At 35.4% G+C, this 26321-nt stretch overlaps 1 protein-coding gene across 7 annotated transcripts in view; it reads left to right on the top strand.

Annotated features, from left to right (window-relative positions):
- LOC106868886 (uncharacterized) overlaps positions 1-26019 on the top strand; it is a 113158-nt gene extending 87139 nt beyond the window's left edge. For 3 of the 7 annotated variants that reach the window (XM_052973591.2, XM_052973593.2, XM_052973592.2), the window contains exon 10: positions 25747-26019. In XM_052973591.2, the coding sequence (XP_052829551.1) occupies positions 25747-25851 (105 nt within the window). In that variant the 3' untranslated portion in view covers positions 25852-26019. Of the gene's footprint in view, positions 1-4945; positions 4995-17976; positions 18034-22373; positions 22513-25746 lie in introns of those variants that run through there. The other 4 variants (XM_014914340.3, XM_089365176.1, XR_001409349.3 and 1 more) reach the window with 3 other exon arrangements.
- Positions 26020-26321: the final 302 nt, after the last annotated feature.

The raw sequence follows: 26321 nt of genomic DNA, 5'->3' as shown, positions 1-26321 counted from the left end.
GTACTCCAATGCAAGCCCTGAGCTATTCAGTTTAATTTGTAAATATGTGGGGAGTCTTTCATTTCAGATTCTGGTATTTTCAGAATTAAATGAAAGTAGATTTGCCCAATTTGCTTTAGAATATTCTCTAACAAAATGTCATCAAATGTGGTTTGTTTATTTTTATAAGTGTACTTTGTAATCTATTTTTTTGTGTTACATAGATGCATGGCTCAGTGGTTAGACTATCAGGCTCACAGTCATGAATTAGTAAATTCGATTCCCAGAATCTGTGTGTTGTGTGTTGTGTTCTTGAGCAAGACACTTTATTTCATATTGCTCCACTTCCATTCAGCTGTAGAAATGAGTTGTGACATCACTGGTGCCAAGCTGTATCAGCCTTTGCCTTCCCCTTGGACAACATCAGTGGTGTGGAGTGGAGAGGAGAGACTGGCATGCATGGGCGACTGCTGGTCTTTCATAGACAACCTTGCCCAGACTTGTGCCTCAAAGGGGAACTTTCTAGATGCAATCTTCATTCATGACCAAAGTGGGGTTTTACCCATTACACTTTATAGTGATGGAACATGGCCTTGGTTTGAGTATTGCTCTCATGTTTACAAGAGTGTAGTTCTGATTTCCACTGACCAGGTTGCACATTGGTTTAGAGCAAAATATTTCATTTCATGTTACTCTGCAATCACTTTGACATCTGGCTTGTGGCATGCTCCGCACCTGCACAGGCAATGTTGGTTTGATGGAGTGAAAGAGCTAATGTGCAACACATAAATTTGATCACTACAAACAAATCATTTGTGTAGGAAATATATATCAGTGACAGAGGCAGTGTTAATACTAAGAGGTAATATTTATTCCCACTTGAACATGGATGCTCTGTGGGAACAAACTTTATCAAGGTAGATACCATGAGAGAAACTCTCTCATGGTATATACATGAGTTTCTCCCATGGTATATACATGAGTTTCTCCCATGGCATCTACTGCAGCAAAGTTTGTTCTAACAGAATATCTACGTTTAAGTGGTAATAAATATTACCTATCTGTGTAGGGTGTTCAGCAAGAAATTACAGAACCCTTGACTGTCATCTGTGACAGGAGGGATCATAGTTTGTAACTGAATTGTGTGAGTGCAAGACTGGCAGTCTCGTTAAGAAGTGTGCTTCTCAATCATGTAGTTTTGGGTTCAGTTTCACTGTGTAGCACCTCAAGACTCTTTCTACTACTACAACACCTGGCTGACCAAAGACTTATCAGTTTGGTGGATAGAAGCAGAAAGAAACTTGTATGTATGTATGTATGTGTGTGTGTGGGGGGGTTCGGGTAGTATGTTTGTGTGTGTGCGTAGGGTAGTGTATTTGTGTGTGTGTGTAGGGTAGTGTATTTGTGTGTGTGTGTGTGTGTGTGTGTGCATGCATGTGTATGTGTGCGTGTAGCATTGTGTTGACATCGATTGATAGTTATAAAATAAGTAACCATCATTCATTTCCAGTTTCTCATGGAAACATGATATGTCATGGGGAAATATTAACTTGCCTGTTATATAAAAGTAAATACGTGTATGTGTGTATATTGGGAAATATGAAATTTCAACAATGATGCCTTATTTTACTGGAGATACCATCTGTTGGTTTTGCACAAATATATATATATAGATATACATACATATATATATATATGTGTGTGTGTATATATATATATATATATATATATATATATATATATATATATATATACACACACACACACACACATATTTATTATTACATTCTTTAACCTGACCACCACCTCCACCTCTGCTGCTGCTACCACCACCACCTCCATCCTTTCCTTAGAAATATAAAAACCACATATGGGCAAATATATTCAGAACAAAAATTTACATATTTTAAAATGTAGTCACATGGTTCGAATATCTGCATGTAAAGCATAGGTGCAGACATATCTGTGTGGTTGAGAGGCTTGCTTTGCAGCCATGTATCTTGGGAGGTTCAGTCCCAAAGTATTGTTGCCGTATGTGAGAACTAGCTATTTGATAGCAGAGGGCTTGGGATTTACTTGCATTTACTTGCATGTTGTTTTCTTCAGCCCATTTATATTTGGAATCTAGATTGTTGTGTAGAAGATTATTTTTGGAAGGTTCCTTCATTGCTTGTACTGTTTTTGTGCCATCTACATAGCTAGTAAGTGTGGCTGTCAACATAACTGATAGCATATTTGAGAGGCCACCATAAACAGCAGTTGCTTCAAGACAGTTCCTTGAGTTACTCCACCCTCTATTTCTGTCTCCATCAAGAGAGCTCCACTGGCTGCCACATCCTGGCTTCTGTCTTTTAAGAAGGCGTGTAACCACTTTCTTAGTCTTCCAACTATGCTGAGTCTCTGAGACATATCATCCCATGGCCGACCTTATCAAAGGCTTTTGCAAAGAAGAGATTTATCACATCCACTTTTGAGTGATTCCTGAGTTATTTCAAAGCCCTGTCTTAATGCTGCAAAAGCTGTGTAAGGCAGTTTCTTCCTGAGTGGAGACTATGCTGAATGTCAGGGAACAAGCCATTATCTTCAAAGAACACAATCAATTTCCTCCTGACAAAGCATTCCATGACTTTGCTGACATGGGAGGTTAGAGATACAGGTGTATAATTTTGAGCATCTACTCCGCTACCTCCTTATGTATAGGACATATGCCTTTCTTTAATTTTCTGAAAAGTATCCCAGTTGTAAGGAAGATCTGGAAGAGGATCTGTATTACCTGTATATACTCTCTCTCTCTCTCTCTCTCTCTCTCTCTCTCTCTCTATATATATATATATATATATATATATATATATATATATATATATATATAAAGGTTATGAAGGGTAATGGAGTCAACCAAACCCTAAAGATACAGGTGCTACCGAGTAAGTGCTGTATACCGACTAGTTATGCCCCAGATGTGGTTGTAACATGATTGGGGAATATAACATGGGTCGTGTATTAGTGTGTGTATATATAAAAAAGAATGAGATCAAGAGACCAATGGCAAAGTTAGAATTATATTTTATGTATAATGTCTTACAGCTGTTTCAGGGAAAATTCAATGTATCCCTTCATCGGAGACGGTAATAGTAGAAGAATGGATTATTACATCTATCTAAAATTTCCTCAGATAGATGTAATAATCCATTCTTCTACTATTACCGTCTCCGATGAAGGGATATATTGAATTTTCCCTGAAACAGCTGTAAGACATTATACATAAAATATAAATTTACTTATGCCATTGGTCTCTTGATCTCATTCTTTTATATATATATATATATATATATATATATATATATATATATATATATATATATATATATATATTTATATTTATATATATATATATATATATATATATACGCACACATACACACACACACACACACACTAGCATACCCATGTCAGCAAAAATGCAGACAGTTTTATTAATGATAGAAAATGGCACATCAACACAATGGAGAAAATCATCATTAATAAATGTCAGTAATCTAGTAAATATATGTACATACACAGAATTGAAGCACTTGAAGAATGAGATATGATTGCAACATCCTGGTTAAAAATATCACCCACATAATGTATGCTTGTGTGTATATATATATATATATATATATATAAAAATTTAAAGAATGGAGTAAACGCATGTTATAACTGCATACTTTATTCCGCCATATGTTTCGAAGAATTACAATTTATGCGATCCATAGGAATCGTCGATGTTAAAAATGTAAACTTCTCCTCAGGGAATGTATGGGAACCATCTTAAACGTAAGACATAATGTCTTACGTTTAAGATGGTTCCCATACATTCCCTGAGAAGAAGTTTACATTCTTAACATCGACGATTTGTATGGATCGCATAAGTTGTAATTCTTCGAAACATATGTCGGAATAAAGTATGCAGTTATAACATGCGTTTACTCCATTCCTTAAATTTTTATATATACTCAAATACCCAAAATATCAAGGAGTTTCTGCCTCACTAACAGGAATTACACCACAGTTATTTTGTGATCTTTGCTACCTTGGTTTCTATTAACCCATTTATTCTATCCGAATTATTATTTATTAGGATAAAATAAATACATATAATTAAATTATATATATATATATTTATTTATTTATTTATGTGTTTCAGCCAAGTGGCTGCGGTCATGCTGGTGCATCTCATGTGCCACCCGCACAAGAGCCAGTCCAGGGGCACTGGCAACAATCTTACTTGGCTTGCCGGGTCTTCTCCCGCACAGCACACTTCCAAAGGTCTCGGTCAGTAGTCATCGCCTAGGTGAGGCCCAATGTACGAAGGTCTTGCTTCACCACCTCAGCCCAGGTCTTCATGGGCCTACCTCTTATATATATATATTATACACACACACGTATGTACATACAAATATATATATATATATATATATATATATATATATACACACACACACACACACACACATACACACTCATGTATATGGATAGATTTACATTTATACACTACCACAAGGTGTAGCCTTGGGCCATGTGTGGATTTGGTAGATGGAAACTGAAAGAAGTCTGTCATATATCCATATACTAATAAAAGTGAAGTTCAATCTTGCTTACTTGCTTGCAATGCTACGCAACCAAACTGGCACATAATAGGAAAATACTATGAATTAAGTTGGCCCTGAAATGTTAATATGAATGGAATAAAACAGGTTTTGCGTAAATCAGACCAGTACTTATTGAGATATTCAGGGTTCGGGGGTATAAATACCCAAAACAGTGCATAATGGGAAAATATTCCAAATATAACTTCATCTTGAAAGAGGAGAAACTCTACCTTTCGATCAGACACAGTGATTTGACAACAAAAAAATACAATTTGTTTTTTACAGTAAATGTTTCTATTTTCGCTTTTGTTAAACACAATATTTTAATCATTTAGGAATAATTTTAAGTGAATGTGATTTCAAAAATGTAAGTTGCTTGTACAGTAAGTATTTATATTTTAGCTTTCTTTAAACAGACAATATTTTAATGTTCTTTTTAATTGTTTTCAAGTGAATACCATTATAAAGTTTTATTTTGGCATATCTAAAAAATATTGTGGAATGAAAATGACTTTAAAAATATGGTAAATATTTCATAAAAGACCTGTTTGTAACCTCAGTGAAATAATTTTTTCCATAGGTTTTTTTCAACTGCATTCAATATATCTTACCTCCAAGGATTTGGCTGCTGTTTCTAGCATGTCCTGCTGCCACATAACAGCTATTTATGATAAAAGACCTGAAATACTTGTTACGTGGTAGCAGGGCATGCAAGAAGTAGCAGCCAAATCTTTCCTTTTGGGGGAAAGGAGCTGTTTACGCGTGATTTTGATGTCACATTCATTAAAAGCATGTGAAATAACATGAAAAAGAAATAAAATCCTTGAAACAAAACTGTATTGCTGAGAAACTCAGACTTTTGCAGTGATCCAACAGGTCACAGGTAGTCTAGTTGTTTTTTTTAACTATATATATATATATATATATATATATATAGTGCCACACCCTAACAGTTGAGGGAACCCGTGGAAGAGGTAGGCCCATGAAGACCTGGGCTGAGGTGGTGAAGCAAGACCTTCGTACATTGGGCCTCACCTAGGCGATGACTACTGACCGAGACCTTTGGAAGTGTGCTGTGCGGGAGAAGACCCGGCAAGCCAAGTAAGATTGTTGCCAGTGCCCCTGGACTGGCTCTTGTGCGGGTGGCACATGAGATGCACCATTTTGAGCGTGGCCGTTGCCAGTACCGCCTGACTGGCTCCCGTAGGATTTTCGAGCGAGATCGTTGCCAGTGCCCCTGGACTGGCTTGTGCGGGTGGCACATAAAAGACACCATTTCGAGCGTGGCCGTTGCCAGTATCGCCTGACTGGCCTTCATGCAGGTGACACGTAAAAGCACCTACTACACTCTCTGAGTGGTTGGCGTTAGGAAGGGCATCCAGCTGTAGAAACTCTGCCAAATTTAGATTGGAGCCTGGTGTTGCCATCCGGTTTCACCAGTCCTCAGTCAAATCGTCCAACCCATGCTAGCATGGAAAGCGGACGTTAAACGATGATGATGATGATGATGATGATGTATATATATATATATATATATATATTTATATGTGTGTGTGTGTGTGTATATATATATATATATATATATTTATATCTGTGTGTGTGTATATATATATATATATATATATTTTTACAAATTTGTATGAATGTGTATAGAATAATATGTCAGTTGAACAAAATTAAAACATGGTCTGGTTTTCATGTTTTTTATCATGGTATTTTAACATTAAAGAAATATATTTTGTAATGTTCATAAAGCTCAGTTAGTGCTTTCATACGTTCATAGTAATCATCAGATTTCAAAATGTTTTTAACTGACAGTTGAGTTCTTGACAAGTGTAGTACCTCTTATAATGCTCCAGCAAGCTGAATTTTTGGAATTGGTTTTGGCCAATCTGCATGCAACTTATACTTCATGGTTTGCTGGGTGTACCGATATTACTGGCATCGATCCTGTCTCTATTTTAACCAATTAGTTTGCTGTTTAAATGTAATGGTTTTATGAGTGAGTAAACTTGGTTTCAATTGTTTTTATTTCAGTTGGTGGGAGTTTTCTGTAATTTGTTTATATTCATATGTTAAAGATATTTTTCAATCCAAATCATTAACTGGTTGTTACATTATTGTTGTTATTTCTGTTCAGAACAGGTTTCAACATTTTAATAAACCGTTTTTATGAACATTACAAAATATATCTTTTTAATATTAAAATACTATAATAAAAGATGTGAAAACCAGACCTTGTTTTAACTTTATTCAACTGATATATACATATATTACTCAAAGCTTTTGATGAAATAGAGGAGGCTATAGCATCACATGATGTGGAAGACAACTGCAGGTTTCTACAGGACAACCTGCTGAGGGCCACTGACCAGATATGTAGATGGTGCAAAATCCCCTCTTGACCCAAGATAACATGGTGGTCAAACAATGTTATTGACAGAGCCATTAGGGAAAAGAAACAGGCTTGGAAGGACTGGAGGAATGGTGGTAGCAGGGAATTGTATCAGACTGCCAGAAGGGAAGCTAGGAGACATGTTTATTTAGCCAGAGGGGAAGCAGATAAGAAAAGATTTGCCAATGTTCTGTGCCGTGAGAACCAAAGACTTGAGGTATTTTGTGTTGCAAGACAGTGTGTGAGAGAGAATCGTGATGCCGTCGGAGAGAAATGTGTCCACATGGATGATGGTTTGCCTGCATTAAACGAGGCTACAAAGAGAGAGGTTTGGAGATGCCACTATGAAAGGTTGCTAAATAGAAAGAATGAATGGAAGAAAGAGAGTCTGCCAAATGCCGACCCAACAGAGGGGCCAGCTATCCTAATTGACAGTACCTTGGTAGATAAAGCAATTAAGGGTATGAAGACAGGGAAAGCCCCCAGCCCATCAGGAATCTCCACAGAGATGCTCAAAATATTTGATGGTGTCGGCTATAGCCTAGTCACCCATATAGTTAACCAGGTGATACACGAAGGAGTCATACCCAATGACTGGTGTAGCAGCATCATAGTCAACTGCTGCAAAGGTAAAGGTGATGCTTTAGATACAAATAATTACAGAGGTATCAAGTTGTTGGATCAGGTAATGAAGGTCACGGAGAGGGTCATAGTCCAACTAATTAGGGAGAGAGCTTAGATGAGATGCAGTTTGGGATGTGAGGGTGGGGATTGGGTGTGGGGTGATGATATGGTGGTGAAGATGTTGGGGTAGGGTATGTGGGAGTGGGGAGTCGGGATGTGGTGGATGGAAGGGGTATCAATGAAGAGAGAAGGTGGGTAAGAGTGAAGAGAGGAAATAGGTGTCAGAACAAGAGAGGAGAGGAGTCAGATGAAGAGGGTGAGTTGAGCCCATGTAGCACAAAGGAGTGAAGAGAGAAGATTAATTCCTGTTCACGGTGAAGGCAGGAGTCCAGATGGCCCCTGTGCAAAGACAATCTGAACACTCTTCTATATATGTGTATGTGCGTGTGTATGTTTGTACATATATATATATATATATCATCATCATCGTTTAACGTCCGCTTTCCATGCTAGCATGGGTTGGACGATTTGACTGAGGACTGGTGCAACCGGATGGCTACACCAGGCTCCAATCTAATGCATGCCAATGTATGTACATCTATGCCTGTGCATGCATGAATGTGTGTGCATATGCTCTTAACATTTTCAATGATCAATGAAATCATTTTATTGAATATAACATATATGCCTATTTTCTTGTGTGTGTGTGTGTGTGAAATTGATAAGTAAATTTACGATAAAAATTTGATTTCATTTTCATTCTCATGAATTGAGAGTTCACTACAGTCTGCCACCTCTGACTGTCACTCACTGCCACTCTGTTGTTTTACTCTTCTTTCCCTAGCATCTTTGGAGCAAGACCTTTAAAAGCTGTCACCTGCGTTAACATTTCTCCCTATCACCCATTCCCTCTTTGTCTGTTGTTTTACTATTCTTTGCCTTCAGCATGACCGACAGGTTCACACTAAACGTTTTATTATATACGAAGATGTATATGCTGTCTGATCAATAAGTATCCGGACTGTTGCAATAGTAATGAAACTAAAGCACTCAGAGTGAAACCTCTTGGCAAAGATTGACCTTGAACTCTGCTGTGCATGTGCACTAAGTTTTAACATTCTAGTTCATTTCCGCTGTTTACAGCCGTGCTTGGTAGGAAGGTGTGTAGCGTGTGATCGTCGCATTGATCATGACAGAGAAAGTTGTCAAAGCGATACCTGCTCAGAGGCCTACACAAAGTTGCAGAGAGTATATGGAAAGGAGTGTATGAGCCGCATACAAGTGTACGAGTGTTTCAGACGTTTCCAAGATGGCCGAAAAAATGTCAATATTAACAAACGTTCTGGGAGACCCGCAACCAGCACAACTGAGAAAAACATCACAGATGTGTGTGCAGCTGTGAGGGGGAAATTATCGAATCACCATCCGTGAGTTATCAGAGGATGTGCAGATTAGTTACGGTTCAGTTCAGTCCATTATCGCTGGAGATTTGGGTATGAGACGCGTGTCTGCTAAGTTTGTGCCAAAACTGCTTTCAGCTGACCAAAAAGACACACGGGTTTCAGTCACACAAGATCTCTCCTTGCTTGTGTTGAGAATGATGAAAACATTTTGAAATATTTGCGTAGGTCTCTGAGCGGGTATTGCCAAGCTTTTGACAAAATTTGATGCGGATTCTCTGCTCAACTTTCTCTGTCATGGTCAATGAAACGATCACACGCTATATACCTTCCTTCCAAGCAATACTGTGGACAGCTGAAGCAAGCTAGTACGTTGAAACTTAGTGCGCATGCACAACATAGCTCAAGGTCAATCTGTTCCAAGCAGCTTCATTCTGCATGCTTTAGCTTCCTTACTATGGCAACAGTCCGGATACTTATTGATCAGACCACGTACATATATTTATATAATAAGAATAAAAACGGGATTCAAAAACCCTGGCAGATATCAATAAAGCACTCAATTTTTAATGAATGTGGTCAACTATAACAAACAATCGGACACCAATCAATGCAAGTAGAATAAACATCCAAGGTAATTTCTTTTGTATGACAAGTAGATCCAAATATCATTTAGAAGAATTTTGAAAAAATTCAGAGTATCAGACAACAGAATACAGATAGAGATAATCACATCTTTAATTGCAGAATTTACCATACAACGCTGACGATCATTTCAGTTACATCAACATATTTATGGTAAATTCTACAATTAAAGATGTGATTGTGTCTATTTTATTGTATCTTTATTATATTATATTATATTATATTATATTATATTATATCATATCATATTACATATATATATATATATATATATATATATATATATATATATATATATCCTTCCCTGAGCGTCTTCTAAAACTTTGCATGTAACACGTCCTCGCGTTGTTTTTTCCTTGTGTTTGTTCTTCGTTTTTTTTTTGGGGGGGGGGGGGGTATTTACTCTCTCTCTCTCTCTCTCTCTCTCTATATATATATATATATATATATATATATATATATCAATTCATTTTGCAAGATTCCTGATGTGAAATCGTGTGCTGAAACAGATATTGTTGTATTTTGGGATGGTCATTTTATTTATTTTTTTTTTTTTTTGCCATATGGAAATGAAAAGTGTTGCTGAAGAGGTTACAGATGTGTGACAAAAGATTTACGGACAATGAACAGGCATTAAACTAATAAAATAACAGTAATAAACAAGTGAAAAAAAAAAAATAGTGCATGTGTTTATTTCACAAAAAAAAAAAATGATAATAAATAAAATGACCATCCCGAAATACAACAATATGTATGTATTATTATTATTATTATTATGGTATTTTAACATAAAGTTAAATTAGCGCTTTCATACATAGAATAATCATCAGATTTCAAATGTGTTTAACTGACAGTTCAGTTGTTGACAATTTTAGTACCTCTTAGAACAACCCAACAATATATACATATACATATATATATATATATACATACATATATATATATATATATATATATATATATATATATATATATATATATATATATATATATATATATATATATATCAGGTCATCCCATTAGTTCTGTCCGATTTTACCTTTTTAAAAATTAATGAAATTTAATAGTATTTTAGAATGTCTAATGGAATTTAAAATTGTTTCTATGCATTTGTGTACATTTAAACTAATTAGATATTATTTTACAGAATAATAGAATTAAAATATCTTTGATTAAAACCCTTTCTAACATGGAAGTATCCAAAGAGAATTTAGGGCACATAATGCTTTATGAGTACAAAAAGGAAACTTTGCAGCCGAAGTAACTCGAAATATATACTCAGTTTTTGGGTAAGAATGCTTGAATGAAAGAACTTGCAGAAGATGGTTTGTAAAATTCAGAAGTGGAGATTTCAGCCTTGAAGGTGAAGATCGAACAGGACATCCAGTTGAGTTTGATGATAAGCTCCTTGAGACATTACTTGAAGAAAATCCTGCATTATCAGTTGGAGAATTGGCAATAAAGTTTAGTTCAAACCATACAACTGTTCATCGTCATCTTCAACAACTTGGAAAGTTTTCTAAACTTGAAAAATGGATGCCTTAAGAATAGTCCGAAAGCAACCGCAAATCCCGAGTTGACATCTGCTTTTCTCTCCATTATTGCGAACTCATTTCACCCTTTTTGGATAGACTTTTGACTGGTGATGAAAAATGGATCTTGTATCGAAATGTTAAACGTCGTAAACAGTGGCTTGGTAAAAGAGAAAAAGCTCAACCACAACCGAGAAGGGAACTTCATGGGAAAAAGGTTCTTCTCTCTATCTGGTGGGATTGCAAAGGAGTAATTCACTTTGAATTGTTACCACCTAATGCAACAATCAATGCTCAAGTCTACTGTCAGCAATTACAGCGTTTGAACCAAGCTTTGAAGAAAAGAAGACCGCTTTAGTGAATCGAAAAGGAGTGATGTTTCATCAAGACAATGCATGACCCCCACACTGAAAAGATCACATCAAAGAAGATTGAAGAGCTTGGTTGGGAAAAAATTCCTCATCCACTTTATTCTCCCGACCTTGCTCCTTCAGACTACCATTTGTTTCGTAGTTTACAGAATCATTTGGGGGACAAAACTTTTGCAAGCCAGGAGGAGGTCGAAACTGACATTTCAGAGTTCTTCGCTTTGAAACCGAAAGAGTTTTACGTTGATGGGATTAAAAAGCTTGTAAATAGATGGAAGGAAGTCATAGATAATCAGGGAAAGTATATTGATGATTTAAATTTCAATTAAATATGACATTTGATCACTTGTTTTCTTGATTCAAAATTTGGACAGAACTTATGGGATGACCTAATACCTATATATATATATATATATATATATATATATATATATATATATATATATATATATATATATAAGGTGCAAGCATGGCTGTGTGATAACAAGCTTGCTTCCCAACTACATGGTCCTGGGCATGGCACCTTGGGAAAGCGTCTGCTATAGCCTCGGGCTGGCTGACAAATGCCTTGTGAGTGGATTTGGTTTCTTTTCTTCTGAAAGAAGCCCATCAGGTATATTCGTATTTTGCCCTGTACTTATCTCTCGTGTGTTTACGTATTTTTCACTCATTCGTGATGTCCTGTACTTAATGTGTATTTTTTATTTATTTGTAATCGAACGCTGCGCAACCTTGTCCACAGTAAGTTCTTACGTTTATTTATAATTTCTGTGCCTCTACACTCTGTTTTCTTTTTTTTTTTCTCTCTCTATCCCTTTATAATCGTCTATATTTTCCGTTTCTTCCTTCCTTCTTTGCTATCCCCTGCCTGTCTTTCTTCCACTCCCCACTATCTTTCAATCCTTCTCCCTTCTCCTCTCTCCCTTCGTTTCTTTTCCCTCACCCTCTCTCTTGTCTCCTTTCCCCTCTGCAGGCCATTTCTCTCGCCCGTCTTCTCCAGACAAGACGTCAACCGCGCTGGACGTCATTTCTCTCGCCTCCCGACATTTTTTGTCTTCTACTATTTTCTTCTCTTCTGTTTATTCTATTTCCTTTAAAAATTTCCCCTGCGCATTATCCGTTACAATTCGTCTTGGCCTAATGGCCATTAATGTTTCTATTCGCTGATTGTTTAGTTTGTATGTTCACTCTGTTGTTGTTTGTTACTCTCCACAAATTTTATATTTTTAAAATTTCTGGATGCTGCTGTCTTATGAAGTTTACCTATCTTGTCATTGAAAGAGTGAAATAGGGAGTAGTAAAACAGTTGACAACTGACAAGCGAGTTAGTTTCTTTTGGTATTTTGTCCTGTACTTACCTCATGTGTTTATGTATTTTTCACTCGTTGATGATGACCTGTACTTAATGTGTATTTTTTATTTATTTATAATTGAACGCCACGCAGCCTTATCCACAGTAAGTTCTTATATATATATACATATATAAGGTGTGGTGAATATATTGTTGTCTAAATTATGCAGAAAAGAAAATAACACTGACATCTCATTTTAACAGATATATTTACCAAAATTACATAAAAATATCTTGAAATATTAAAGAGTAAATTTATTCAATAAAATCGCCATTGGCTTCAACCACAGCCTCCAGACAACTTTGAAATCCCCTGCAACTCTTCTGGATAGTCTCCTTGTTTAAGTTGGTGAATGCTGCCATAATTCTTGCCTTCAGTTCATCTTCGGTGTTACAAGGAATTTTGAAGATCTCTCGCTCAACAGCGCCTCACACATAATAATCAAGGGGGTTGCAGTCTGGGTAGTTAGGTGGCCAGATGTTAGGGGTGATGTGGCTGCAGAAATTGTCTGACAGCTGTGACTGGGTTCTCGTGCTTGTGTGGCATGGTGCAGAGTCCTGTTGCCAAATATAGGGTCTTCCAGCAGCCGCCCTCTTGACCAAGGTATCACTACCTCCTCCAGGTACTTGATGTTGGCCTCTGTGTTGAGTCTGAGGCCGTGAGAAGATGAATGAAGGCATAATGTCACCATCACTAGTAATCACTCCAAACACCATGATGTTGACTGGATATTTGATTTTTACTCTCGTTACATGTTTTGGGAACACATCAAGCCAACGGTTGTTCCGTGTGTTCCCCATGTGCTCATATTGGAGATTGTGGCACGAATGCTAAGCAGTACAGCATGTCATTTCCAAATTTCTGGCAGAGTGAATTGTTTTTCTCACAGACAGTGCCTAACTGACCCTACTATACTGTATAGTCGACAAAATTAAAAACAAACAATGCGCTTGTGCGAAATTAAAATTATAAAATTATTATACAATTTACCCATTGCACCCTGTGTATGTATGTATAACCTCATGGGCATCGGTGCCATTTTCCTCTTCCTCCGTTTTTCCATTCTCCAAACTTTCTGTCTTTCCGACGAAGGGCTCCGCCCAAAACGTCATACTCTCTCTCCTTCCTTTCCCGAGCGTCCAATAACACTATCTGTTATTGGTTTTTGTGTTTTTTTTAACTATATATATATATATATATATATATACACACACACACATACATACATGCATGCATGTGTGTGTGTGTGTGTGTGTGTGTGTATATCTATTTATATATACACTAGCAATACATCCCAGCATTGCCTGGGTGTTATGACCTACAGCCACATTGTATTATTTGTTCTTGTCTTATGGGCAGAACCAGCATAGCTGTTATATAGTGAACTAGATTACTAGTGTAATGGAAGTTATTGTTTGTTTAAAAGTGAAGGGGGGGGGGGGAGTACAATTTGCATGTGTTAGCAATAAATTGCTTTCTATTCTTAAAGAGGAGCACAAACTATGTATTGTTTCATCGTATAATAGGGGTTTAATACGATTTTGTTCAGAAATTGCGTTTTCAAAATTTTAGTCCACCACCACCGCAATTTCTTAATTTGTAACTTTTTAATGAATTTTTTTTTTTTTTGTATCCATGTAAAAAAAATACAGAGATTACGAATCTGAGAAATGTATATCTTTTTTTAGAATTTAATTTTTCTTAAAGAACCACTCAGTGCTCCTTCCCCCACCTCGCCCACCCATCACCTACCTGCTTTCAAAAAGCTACAAACATCCAATGTTTCACTTTCGTCCTATGTTTCACGCATGCATAGAAATGTACTGAAATATCAGACATAAAAAATACCAGACCACCGCCAGAAAACCTGACATGCTACAAGCAACAGGTAAATAACATTATTTCTGAAGACACTTCCCCACTTTCCAAACAGCTAAAAGTGAAACATTGGGAGTTTGTAGCTTTTTGAAAGTGGTGAGGTGATGGGTGGGTGTTTGGGAAAGAGATTTTAGTGTTTCTTTAAGAAAAAAGAAAGAAGACAATTCTTAAAGATTCATGCTCTCTGTTTTTTTTTTTTTTCGTGGATTACCAAGAAAAAAACTCGAAAATAGTAAAAAAAAAATGAAGAAATTGAGGTGGAGTGGGAGAAAATTAAAATATTGAGAATGTGTATTTCATGTGTAAAATCCTAATCTCCTATATTAAAAACATAGGAATCAGAAGAAATTTAGGAAAAAATCAGTGCGGGGTGCAAATGTCACCTTGGACATGCTTGAAACAACAGGTAAATTTATATCAAAGATCAAGTTTTTAAATACACTCATCACAAACATGAATCACAATAGGAAATAGGTGATTTCAATTGGAATTGAGTTGTAATTTTGCATGTGCACATAGCAAGAAATAACATAGTTCATACAGAAGTTTTACCTAGAGCGTGTGTGTGTGTGTGTGTGTGTGTATGTGAGAGAGAGAGAGAGAGAGAGAGAGAGAGAGAGAAGTTATTTTATGGCATTCTTTCGTTTGAAGCAGGAAAGTTGTCAACTCAATCATGTGGTCAATCATATGGGATCATATGATTGTTCATTAATTTCCGTAAATTTTTTTTTTCATTTTCTGAAGAGAGCAGAAATTAAAAGAGAGGAGAAAGTGAAAAGCAACATTTGCTTTGAAGTGAAAGCAGAAAATGAAAGAGGGGAAAAAATGAAAGATGTATGTACCTGTATATGAAATGGACGTGTATATGAAAGATAATGTGTGTGTGTGTGTGATAGAGAGAGAGAGTGAGTGAAGGTTGTGTCATGTGAGTATTTTTTTGCATGTATGTGTAAGTGGTACTCACTCACTCTCTCTCTCTCTCACTCACTCACACACACACACACACACACACATTATCTTTCATATACACGTACATAAATACATATACATACATCTTTTTTGTATGTATGTGTGCATGTGCATGTGAGAGAGAAAGTGAGTGACTGTATTTCCTCATAACATAAAGAGAAATGGATGTCTTTTAAGGTACACAATCATATAGAAAATGTGACGTCATCGTGGTATAAAACGTCATTTAGGATAGTTGAATTATAGACAGATTATAATGTTAAAGTTTTGTAATGCAAATATGTGAAAGAAATTAAAGTTTATTTGTTAGCTAAAAGATTACTGAATCTTTTGATACCTACATGTCAAAAACGGCAACTCAGTTTTCAAATGTATTCATTAATTTCCGTAAAAATATTTTATTTCTTTATGCTTTGAAGAGAACAGAAAATGAAAGAGAAGAGAAAGTGCAACTGTGATATTTGCTTTGAAGTGAGAGCAGAAAGTGAAAAAGAAGAGGAATTGAAAGATGTATGTATATGAAATGGACATGTGTGTGTGTGCGTGTGTGTGTGCTTGAGAGAGAGGGGAGAGAGTGAGTGAAGATGTGTGCTGTATGTGTCAGTGACAAACACTTCGTCTCACTCTCTCTCTCTCTCTCTCTCTCTCTCACACACATATCTTTCATATACACATGAATACATATGCATATACGTGTATATACGTGTGCATGTGCATGTGAGAGAGAGAGTGACTGTATTTCCTCATGACATATAGAGAAATAGATGTCTTTTAAGGCAGAGTTACTCAAAGTGGTGATCTGCAGACTGGTACCGGTCTACAAGACATCAGCTACCGGTATGCAGCGAGTTTCCAGAAAAGAAAGAAACATCATAAAATACTTATAAAATGCTTATGTAATATTGTATTATTTGTTGACAAAATAAATAAAAGATAAAAAATTGTCAACTTTTATTATATTCATTATATATATTGTTTCCGGTATAGAGTAATATTATTAAGAAATATTACTGGTCCCTGGCACACTGGAAAAAAAAAAAAAACTGCCGGTACACCTGTTGTTAATTTGGGGTCCTGGTCTTTCTATGAGGATAGCCTCCTTAATACTTAAATTTCCTAAATTTCTGTCATTGGCCCTAATTGTAACTGTTATGTTTTTGTTGGTGTTCTGGCATCTGTCTAGATGTTTTCTAAAGGAGGAGGCTCATGTGTTTAGATGTTCTTTGATGCAAATATGTAATGGCCTTGTGTTACCAACATGGAAATTGTTGCATTTGCTACATTGGATTCACTATACAACATTTACCCATTGGCATAAATCTGTGGTGGAGCAGTTAGCTAGTGTGCATTGATTGCTGTGTCTTGCTTGTTTCTTTGCTAAGTGTCTTCTCAGAGAGGGTTAGTTGTATGTCTAATCCTTCTCTTCTTATGGCTCTTCAGATGGTTGTAGTTATCCTCTCACTAAAATGGGGTATTTTAAGGAAGTATGTGTTGCTGGGTTTTCTTTGTGTTTCATGTGTTTATCGTCTCAGGTACTTAAGACAATTCACTATTGTTGTGTGTGTGTGTGTGTGTGTATACATACGTACATATAAATGCATGCACACAGACAATAACATAGATATGCTTGTACAATAACTAATATTGCTCAAAGTGAAAACAATTACCCATAAATGGATCAAAATTGTTCTTAATGAAAGCATATTCAGTCTAATAGGAAATTGCTAATTGTTACCCATTGCTATGCTGCCTAGTAACGACCTAGTTATGATGAAATAGACCCTTCAACAGAAACCTACTACAAGGATCGCATTGATATGCTGAACAACAACCTGTTTTTTTTTTCTTGAAACAAATTTTAATTCCATCTTCCAGACACTGTGCTTGTGTGTGTATGTGTTTATGTGTGTGTGTGAATGTGTTCATGTGTGTGTGTAAATGTGTTCATGTGTATGTGTGTGTGTGTACGTGTGTTCATGTGCGTGCATGTGTGTGTATTATGTCTGTAATTATATGAAGTTGTGTGTATAGTGTATTCTTCAAATTACCCATGTATGTATTTTTGTGTGATTTTTATGATTATATAATATGTATTTATATATGCCCTTGTATTCATTATATATATAATGAATATATATGTGTTTGAGTGTGTGTGTGTGTGATATGATATAATATATGTATTTATACTTATTTTTTGATACAGAACCTATTGAACAATTACAAAGATATGGTTGAGAATATTGCACTGACTTAAACTACAGTATGTTATATGCATACATAATATTTGTGTAATGGTGTTGTATATGTGTAAAGATGTTATACATATGTAATGTTTGTGTCATTATGTGTGCATGCATTTCTGTGTTTCTGTGTATGTGTGTGTGTGTGTGTGTATATATATATATATATATATATATATATATATATATATATATATATATATATATATATATATATATATATATATATATATATATATGTATGTATGTATGTATGTATATATATATATATATATATCAGCTGGTTGTCCATGAGTGAGACAACTAACTGATCAAAATGTTACCATCTCTTTCCACATGGAAAATTGTCTCCAGACAGTATTGACAACTCTTTAGATATGCTGGCTAGAAGTGCATACCTTCTGTCAAGCAATATATTACTCATGTAGCATACATCTGGTCCTCCAGCACATAACAAGCCTTGCACTTTTGCAACCAGCATGTCTGAAGTGTTGTCATGTGGCAATATTAACACAAACCAACCATAAAATTCTGACCAGTTATATGCTATAATCAGTAATATATTGTCTGATATGTATGTGTGTGTGTGTGTGTGTGTGTGTGTGTGTGTGTGTGTGTATATATATATATATATATATTATGTATTTTTACATCTGTATATGTTTTAGAAGTTTGATTGTTATGGTCAGTGAGAGAGTGACCATTGCTTTGCACCTATAAAGTACTTAGCTAAATAGGCAACTTTATTATTTTTTTTTGTTGAGTCTGACAAGTCACTGATACAACTAAGAGCTTTATAGGTGCAAAACCAATGGTTACTCTCTGAACAGCCATAACAATGAATTTCCTAAAAGATGTATTACTACTCTAATGCTTTAAAGTGTGTTTCTTTTTCGGATATAAGAACTATTGGCAATTTATATACATACACACACACACACACACACACACACACACACACACACATATATATATATATATATATACTTAATTATGTATGTGTGCATATTATAAATGTATATATATGCACGCACACACACATATATATGAAGGTTCTACAAAATCCAATGTTTTAAGTGAGCATAACTTTTATATTAACTGACATAGATTGTTCAAATTACACATGTCACACACGGTAAAGTGTCTCTTCCTCTATGTGATGGTACTCCATCACAAATGATGTATTTGTGTCATCACTGAGCCCAACTCTTTAATCCTCTTTGAAAAGAAAATTTATATTTTCTGTTTTGCACCCACTTCTTCACAACCACTTTCATCTCTTCTTTGTCATCAAATTGTTGTCCCCAAAGACTGCCCTTCATTGAAATGTAAAAGTGGAAGTCAGAGGACACCAGATCCAGACTGTATGGCAGATGAGAGACCAACAACCAACCCTATTTGCTGATTGCTTCATTTGTTGCCAAAGATATATGTTGTCACATTATCAGGATGAACGTGAATTGGTTTAGGATTCTTGTTTGGACCTTTCTTCCTAATGGCTTCTCCAAGCTGTCTAAGTGTTCTACTCACTTTCTACTGTACAGCCATACTCCAGAATATCAAGAAGAATGTATGTCCTAGTCTTCCCCCAAAACAGTCACCATGACTTTCTTTGCCTGTTACTGGCTTATGAAGTTCTTAGGCTTTGCAGGAAAGGTGTGACACCATTCCATGGACTGAGCTTTTATTTCCAGATCACAAAAATTTGTCCACATTTCATCCTCTGTCACCAGATTGGGGGTAAAAAAAAAACCTGTCTTCATTGGTTTCAAATGCTTCTTGCAGACAAAGCAGACCTTTGCTCTTTTTTTCCTCCAAATCAGTTGTTAACTGCCAATAAACCTACCTTGCACATACTTTCTGATACACAAAGTCTTCCCTATCTTCTGTTATGTATTATGGCCACAGTTGTCCTGTTGTGCAGCAAGGTCACTGACAGTGACTCAACTGTCCATGCAAATAATTTTTTTCCATTCACTGGCATTCCATGTCAATGATCACAGTCCCTGGTCTCCCACTGCATGATTTGTTTTCAATACTAGTCCCCCACCTTCTTTTACCCTTTAGTATTCAAAATGGCCCTATCAGGGCCAAATATTGTGCCTGTTTTATATTCAAACTGACCAGACCAGGCCACTCATACCCACCCTAATATGTCATTCTAAAAATAAACAATCACATCATTGAAATCTCAAAACTACGAGATAATGTATAATTAATTCAAAACAATGTGAATAAATAAGTATTGCATATGATAGAATAACCTGCATGCCAAAGGGTTAAACTTCATTCATTTGGGCACAAACAACCCAAAACCTTCTGTGAATGTCGAACAGCCTGTATCCCTCTTTCACCAAAAACTTCATCATGACAGCATGTTGCCTCAGCTTGGAACCCATAACTTGCTTGCATTGAAGAACCTGAGCAAGACATTGTATTTCACATTGCTCCAGTCCAGTCAGCTGAAAAAAAAAATTAGAAAATATGTAGTACTTTCAGTTCAAAAGGCCAGCCTTGTCACATTCTGTGTCATGTTGAATCTCTCTGAGAACCATGTTAAAGGTACACATGTTTATGGAGTGCTCAGTCACTAGCCTGTAAATTTCACTTGCTGGCTGTTCCATTGATTAAATCAACTGGAACATTTGTCAGCATAACTGATGGAGTACCAGTTGTGAAGAACAAACAAAAAAAAGAATTTCTATAGAGGGAGATTTAGTCTATCAATACATGCAATTTGAACAGTTTATATCATTAGATAAAAATATAACTTCTGCTTTTTGCATTACCTTTAGTGCAACCCAGTGTAAGCATGTATGTGTTGTGTGTTTGTGTTTTTCCCTTTGTCAGGAAATTTGTGTGCTGATTGAAGACAAAGTCACCATGCATGTAAACAGTGTTATTTGCTTACAATCTTCTGTGAAACATGCTTTTTCTGTGTACTGTTTGTTATTTGGCAGATTAGGGGAAATATTCCCTTGCTTGGAAACAGGGAAGGGTTGGCAAGAGGAAGAAGCGAGTCCAGTGGTAAAAAAATCTACCACAACAGTTTTTGCCTAACCCATGCAAGCAGAGATATTTGGATCTTAAAATGATAATGCTGATGATATATGCATGCACACACACACACACACACGACCCTTATATATATATATATATATATATATATACTGCAAAGGTGTATGGACTCGCGTTAGAGTGTTCAGCTCATGGTAATGTTGGCCAAGATATTCTACCTGTTTTATCTCCTAATTGACCAGATCAACCTTCTCATACCTACCCTACAATGTCGTTCTAAAAATAATCACATCATCAGAATCTTGAGGTTACAAAATAATGCATAATTCAATATAATGTGATTATATAAACATTACATTTGACAGAGTAATCTGTGAGTGTTAAAGGGTTGAACAACTATATTTGTTTACTCAGATGATGGCACTTACAAGCCCAGCTGTGTTTCTGTTAGGATAAGACAACCAGTAGCAGTGCTTAGGGAAGCAAATGATTCTATTTGCCTCTGTGCAGATTTTTTGACTGGATTAAATGAAACCTTAGAAGACCACTCTTATCCTCTACCTAGTACCCAAAATATTTTCAGCAAGCTTAATTGTGGCTATTACTTTGCAAAAATCAAACAATTATGGAGATTATTTTGCCACATAATTGTAAAAAAATGCATAACGAGTTAAATGACAGTTACAAGAGGTACAAGAGATATTTCCATCCCAGACAGCCAGTATGGGTGTGGCAATTTAGAAAGGAAAGTTTAGTGTAGTTGCTTGGTATAGTTAAAAAGTGACATGGAAAAGTTATTTATGAAATTCAAGTGGATGATCAAACCCGAACAAAACAAGTAAGTGAAAAGGAAATAATTCTGAATGACAGAGTTCAAAGAAGTGAGATACTCCTGGACATTCTGCTGGAAGAACTCAGTTTACCTTCATCACAAGAATATATGCAAAAGAATGATTTCCCAAGTCAAACTTGAGTACACCAGAAGTCAAACAGGATCATTTTAGATCTGCACAAGAAGTCCTATAGCAGTGGAATTTAATTTTTGTTGACAGGAAGATGTTAGGGATAAGAAAATAAATATTTTTTAGCACATGGACGTTTTAGCACATGAATGTAGCATTCAACATGGTGCATTCCTGGAAAAATCAGTCTCTCTTCCATGTGTGCATTCTTGCTCAGTTTTGTTGTCTAATGGACAGTTTTGTTTTTGCTGATTGTGATAATATAACTCTAATCCAAGTAAAAGTGAGTTATGAGTTGTTTTCTTTTTCACTGGAATCTTGTGGATTATATATTTTATTAGTCTAGTACTCAAGGCCCAAATTTCAAATTATCATTACAGTTACAATAGTTTAATTGACCAGATATAATGCCATCATGGAATATAAGCATAATAGTACAGGCAGCAAGAAGGAAAGCTGTTAATATTCATGTGCATTGGCTCTCTGATGATTTTGAAAATTGAAAGAAACACAAATCTTGTAAGTAGCATCATCTGGTTAAACAAATATCTCCACTCTACCAAACGTTATTGAGTACTTTACTTTAAATTATGGCTCCCCCAGTTTTTCATCTCTCTCTCTCTCTCTCCCATTTGTACACACACACACACACACACACACACACACACATGCATGAGTACATGCATGCACATGCACATACACACACACACACATGCATGAGTACATGCATGCACAAGCACACACACACACACACACACACACACACACATTCGTATAAAAATAGATAATGTATAAAAGATCAAAATAATATATACACTGTGTATATGAGCTCACGTTGTTGAAATCCATGATAATTTTATGTGAAATTTATGCTTTTCTGCTTTTTATTCTAAATATATGTGTGCATGTAATATAAAGATATAATATATATTATATTGTATGGTTGCACACATACACACACACACAAACACACACACACACACACAAACACACATATTTGCATGGTCATTGTTGTTATTATTTTTGTTGTTGTTATTGTTGTATCCAAAGTGAGCTAATTTAAAATTATGTATAACAATAATAAAGACCATTAGATACTTACATGGTTAATATGTTGTCTCTGTAATCGTTATCATGTATTTCTTACAACATGATTATTTCTAATTAGATTTTGAATGGTTACTACATTAAATATATTAAATGTATCTTAACTATTGCTTTCCATGCAGACAGTACCTCTGAGTAATTTTCACTAATGATTTGTTATTATTTTAAAATATGATTTTTTTTTTTTTTTTTTTTTTTTTTGTATTTACTGGCAATAGGGAAAGCATCTGGTTCTAGAAAACTCTACTCAACATATTCTTGACTGGACCATGCAAGCATGGTAAAGTAGACATTAAAATGATGATGGCAATGACAACAACTGCTGTACAATGTTGAACATTCATTAAAAACTTGTTGAAAATGGATTTTGATTCCAAGATTCAAACTAAAACATACAAAAACTAAGATGTCTGTTGTCTGTGTACCAACTGAAAATGAAGTAAAGTCATGTCCTGTAAACAGTGCCATGATGTTCTTAGTGACATGCCTGACTAGGACATTAACCTCCTGACAAGTGACTTAGATTCACAGAATAGTGGGAAGAGAGGAGGACTAGAATATGTGATTGGATTAGTTCAATTAAGAATTGATGACAGTGAAAAGCTATTAACCCTTTAGCATTGAGATTACTCTGTCAAATGAAATGTTTATTTATTCACATTGTTTTCAATTAATCGTATATTATCTCGTAGTTTCGAGATTTTGATGATGTGATTGTTCATTTTTAGAGTGGTGACATTGTCGGGTAAGTGTAAGATGCCAGATGTGTCCAGTTTGGACATGAAACGGGTAGAATATTTGGGCTGGGTATGGCTTATTTATATGCTAAAGGGTTAATTATATCCAAACAAAAATAGCATGGGCAATGGAAATACCTAGTTTGTTCACAAACAGATACATGAGAAAATTAGGCAATAATCAGATGGAAATATCAAGAATGAAATCAATTACCTATTTGTGAACTAAAAATTGAAATCAGTGCTTCACAATTTACAAGCCTTTCAAGGAACAGATGTTTACTCTAATCACCTCCTTTTATATGTAAGTGGTTGTTCAAGTATGGCTGAAGAAAATCCAGGAGATGATTGAAATATATGCAAGAGAAAAATTGAAAAATGACGTCAAAGCACAGTTCCAGCTGACATTGAAAAACATGCATGATGGCCTTCTAATCGGCCTGTGATGTTAAAGAACAGTGGGATGTGATAAGAAACAATGTAGGATACGAGAAAGTCTTTGAGATAGAAAGAAGTGTAACAAAAAAGTTGAATTTGGTTAAGAACATAGGTGTTGATTGATGGGGGGAAAATAAGAAAACAAAGCAGCAGAGAGCTGCATCAAGAACATACTCCATAGAAAAGAACCAATTGTTGGATCACAATGTAAAAAGAAGCTTCAGAACAGGAAAGAAGGCTTAGTTTGAAAAAAAGATGAAGCAACTCCTGAAATTAATATGAAGACCCTGTAAAAAATTGGTTGGGAGAAAAGACTCAGTGGAATGTGCCAGTAAAAGACAAGATTTAGAAAGTGTAGAACAGAACAACAATTGTGGGTGACTTTTTGTAGAGTGCTGCTCTAGCAACTTTGTGCTACTGTTGATGCAAGATTATGAGAGCTGGCAGAGATCAAACAAGAACAATAATACTGTGAAGAAATTTTCACAATACAGAATATCATCAAGGATACCATTGTCTGGACTTTGTAAGTCGAGCACTTAGCATTGTTGATAAATTCTATTAATTTTAAAAAGAATTTGACAGTATTCCTCAAGAGAGAGAGAGTTTCTGTGGAGCATCATAAAGATTACTGGATCCTGGAGCACCACATTTCAATATTTAGAAACATATAACATAAGAATATAACTGATCATATCCTGCAGTAGCCAGATCAGTGGTATGTAATGGACATTGAAATGGACATCAACTGAAGGAAAAAGATGAGAAAGACTACAGATTACACAGAGATACACCTGGGAAAATATAAAAAATGTAACTGATTGAAATAACTAAAGTACAACTGCCAACTAATATGCTAAAGAACACATGTGGGTTGAACTACATGACTGACTTGGTGATTCTCCCAACAAGTATGGTGAAGTATTAAAACATGCCACAATTGTTAGCCCTACTTACCAAGATCATTAAAATAATATTATCCATTTGCTAATGTTGTATTTTCTTCACTGCATAGTTATTTTTAATTTGCTTTCCAATGTTCACTGTACTGACCACTTTAACATTAACTTAACTATTATATTTCCTTGTGGATGATATTGAGTAAATGATCTTAGAGATTTATTTTATGCTCTGTTTATTTATTCCTTTTTATAATATTGCATGTCTACTTAGTGATTCTTTCATAACATCTTTTGGCAAATACAATGAAGTCTATGCTTCTCTGAAGAGGTCTAATAAATCTGAAGCATGTCTGAAGTTATCTCATATACTTGCCATAATAGTTTAAAATGGCCATTAGTAATTGAGGTAACGTTGCCTGTTGTTTTTTATTAACTATTTAATTGTCACTGCTTTGAACTATACTATATATTAACATGACTATTGCAGGGTTTTGATTTGGTGCCAGTGCTTTTGGCTTCAATAATAGTTTCATATGAATTGAATTATTGCTTTTAACATATTTCCACAGGAATTCATCTCAACTAATACTACTGCTGCTGCTGTTACCACTACTGCTGCTACTACTACTGCAGATAATAATAACAATACTAATTATTCTTTTCAAAAATTGTAATTATGATAATAACGATAATAATAATGATAAAGATTGTCATGATGATTTTTCTTTTTGCCACCTGGGCACTATGATACAGAAACATTTAAAAGGAAAGAATAAAGAAAACACTATCTCATAAAAAATATAATTATGGTGGTGCTAATAAATTATTTTGAAAAAGCATAAGTCATTTGTTTTGTTTTACTTTGTGTTGAATTAATTTGTCAGATTAATTTGTCAGATTTTCTATTTAATCTATCATTCTTTTTTGTTAGTAAATTACTTAGTGCATTGAGATACATAGGTACAAGCATAGATGATTGATTTAGAAGTTTGCTTTGCAACCAGATGGTTTCAGATTCAGTCCCACTATGTGACACCTTGGGCAGGTGTCTTTTACTATAGCCCCAGGCCAACCAATGCCTTGTGAGTGAAGTTGGTTGCCAGAAACTGAAAGAAGCCTGTTTTATATGTACATGTGTGTGTAT

This window comes from Octopus bimaculoides, chromosome Z (genome assembly GCF_046866305.1).
Source record: "Octopus bimaculoides isolate indiv1 chromosome Z, ASM4686630v1, whole genome shotgun sequence".
NCBI lineage: Eukaryota > Metazoa > Mollusca > Cephalopoda > Octopoda > Octopodidae > Octopus > Octopus bimaculoides.
The sequence above is the reverse complement of the archived record's forward strand: the minus strand, read 5'-3'. Positions and strand labels throughout refer to the sequence as shown.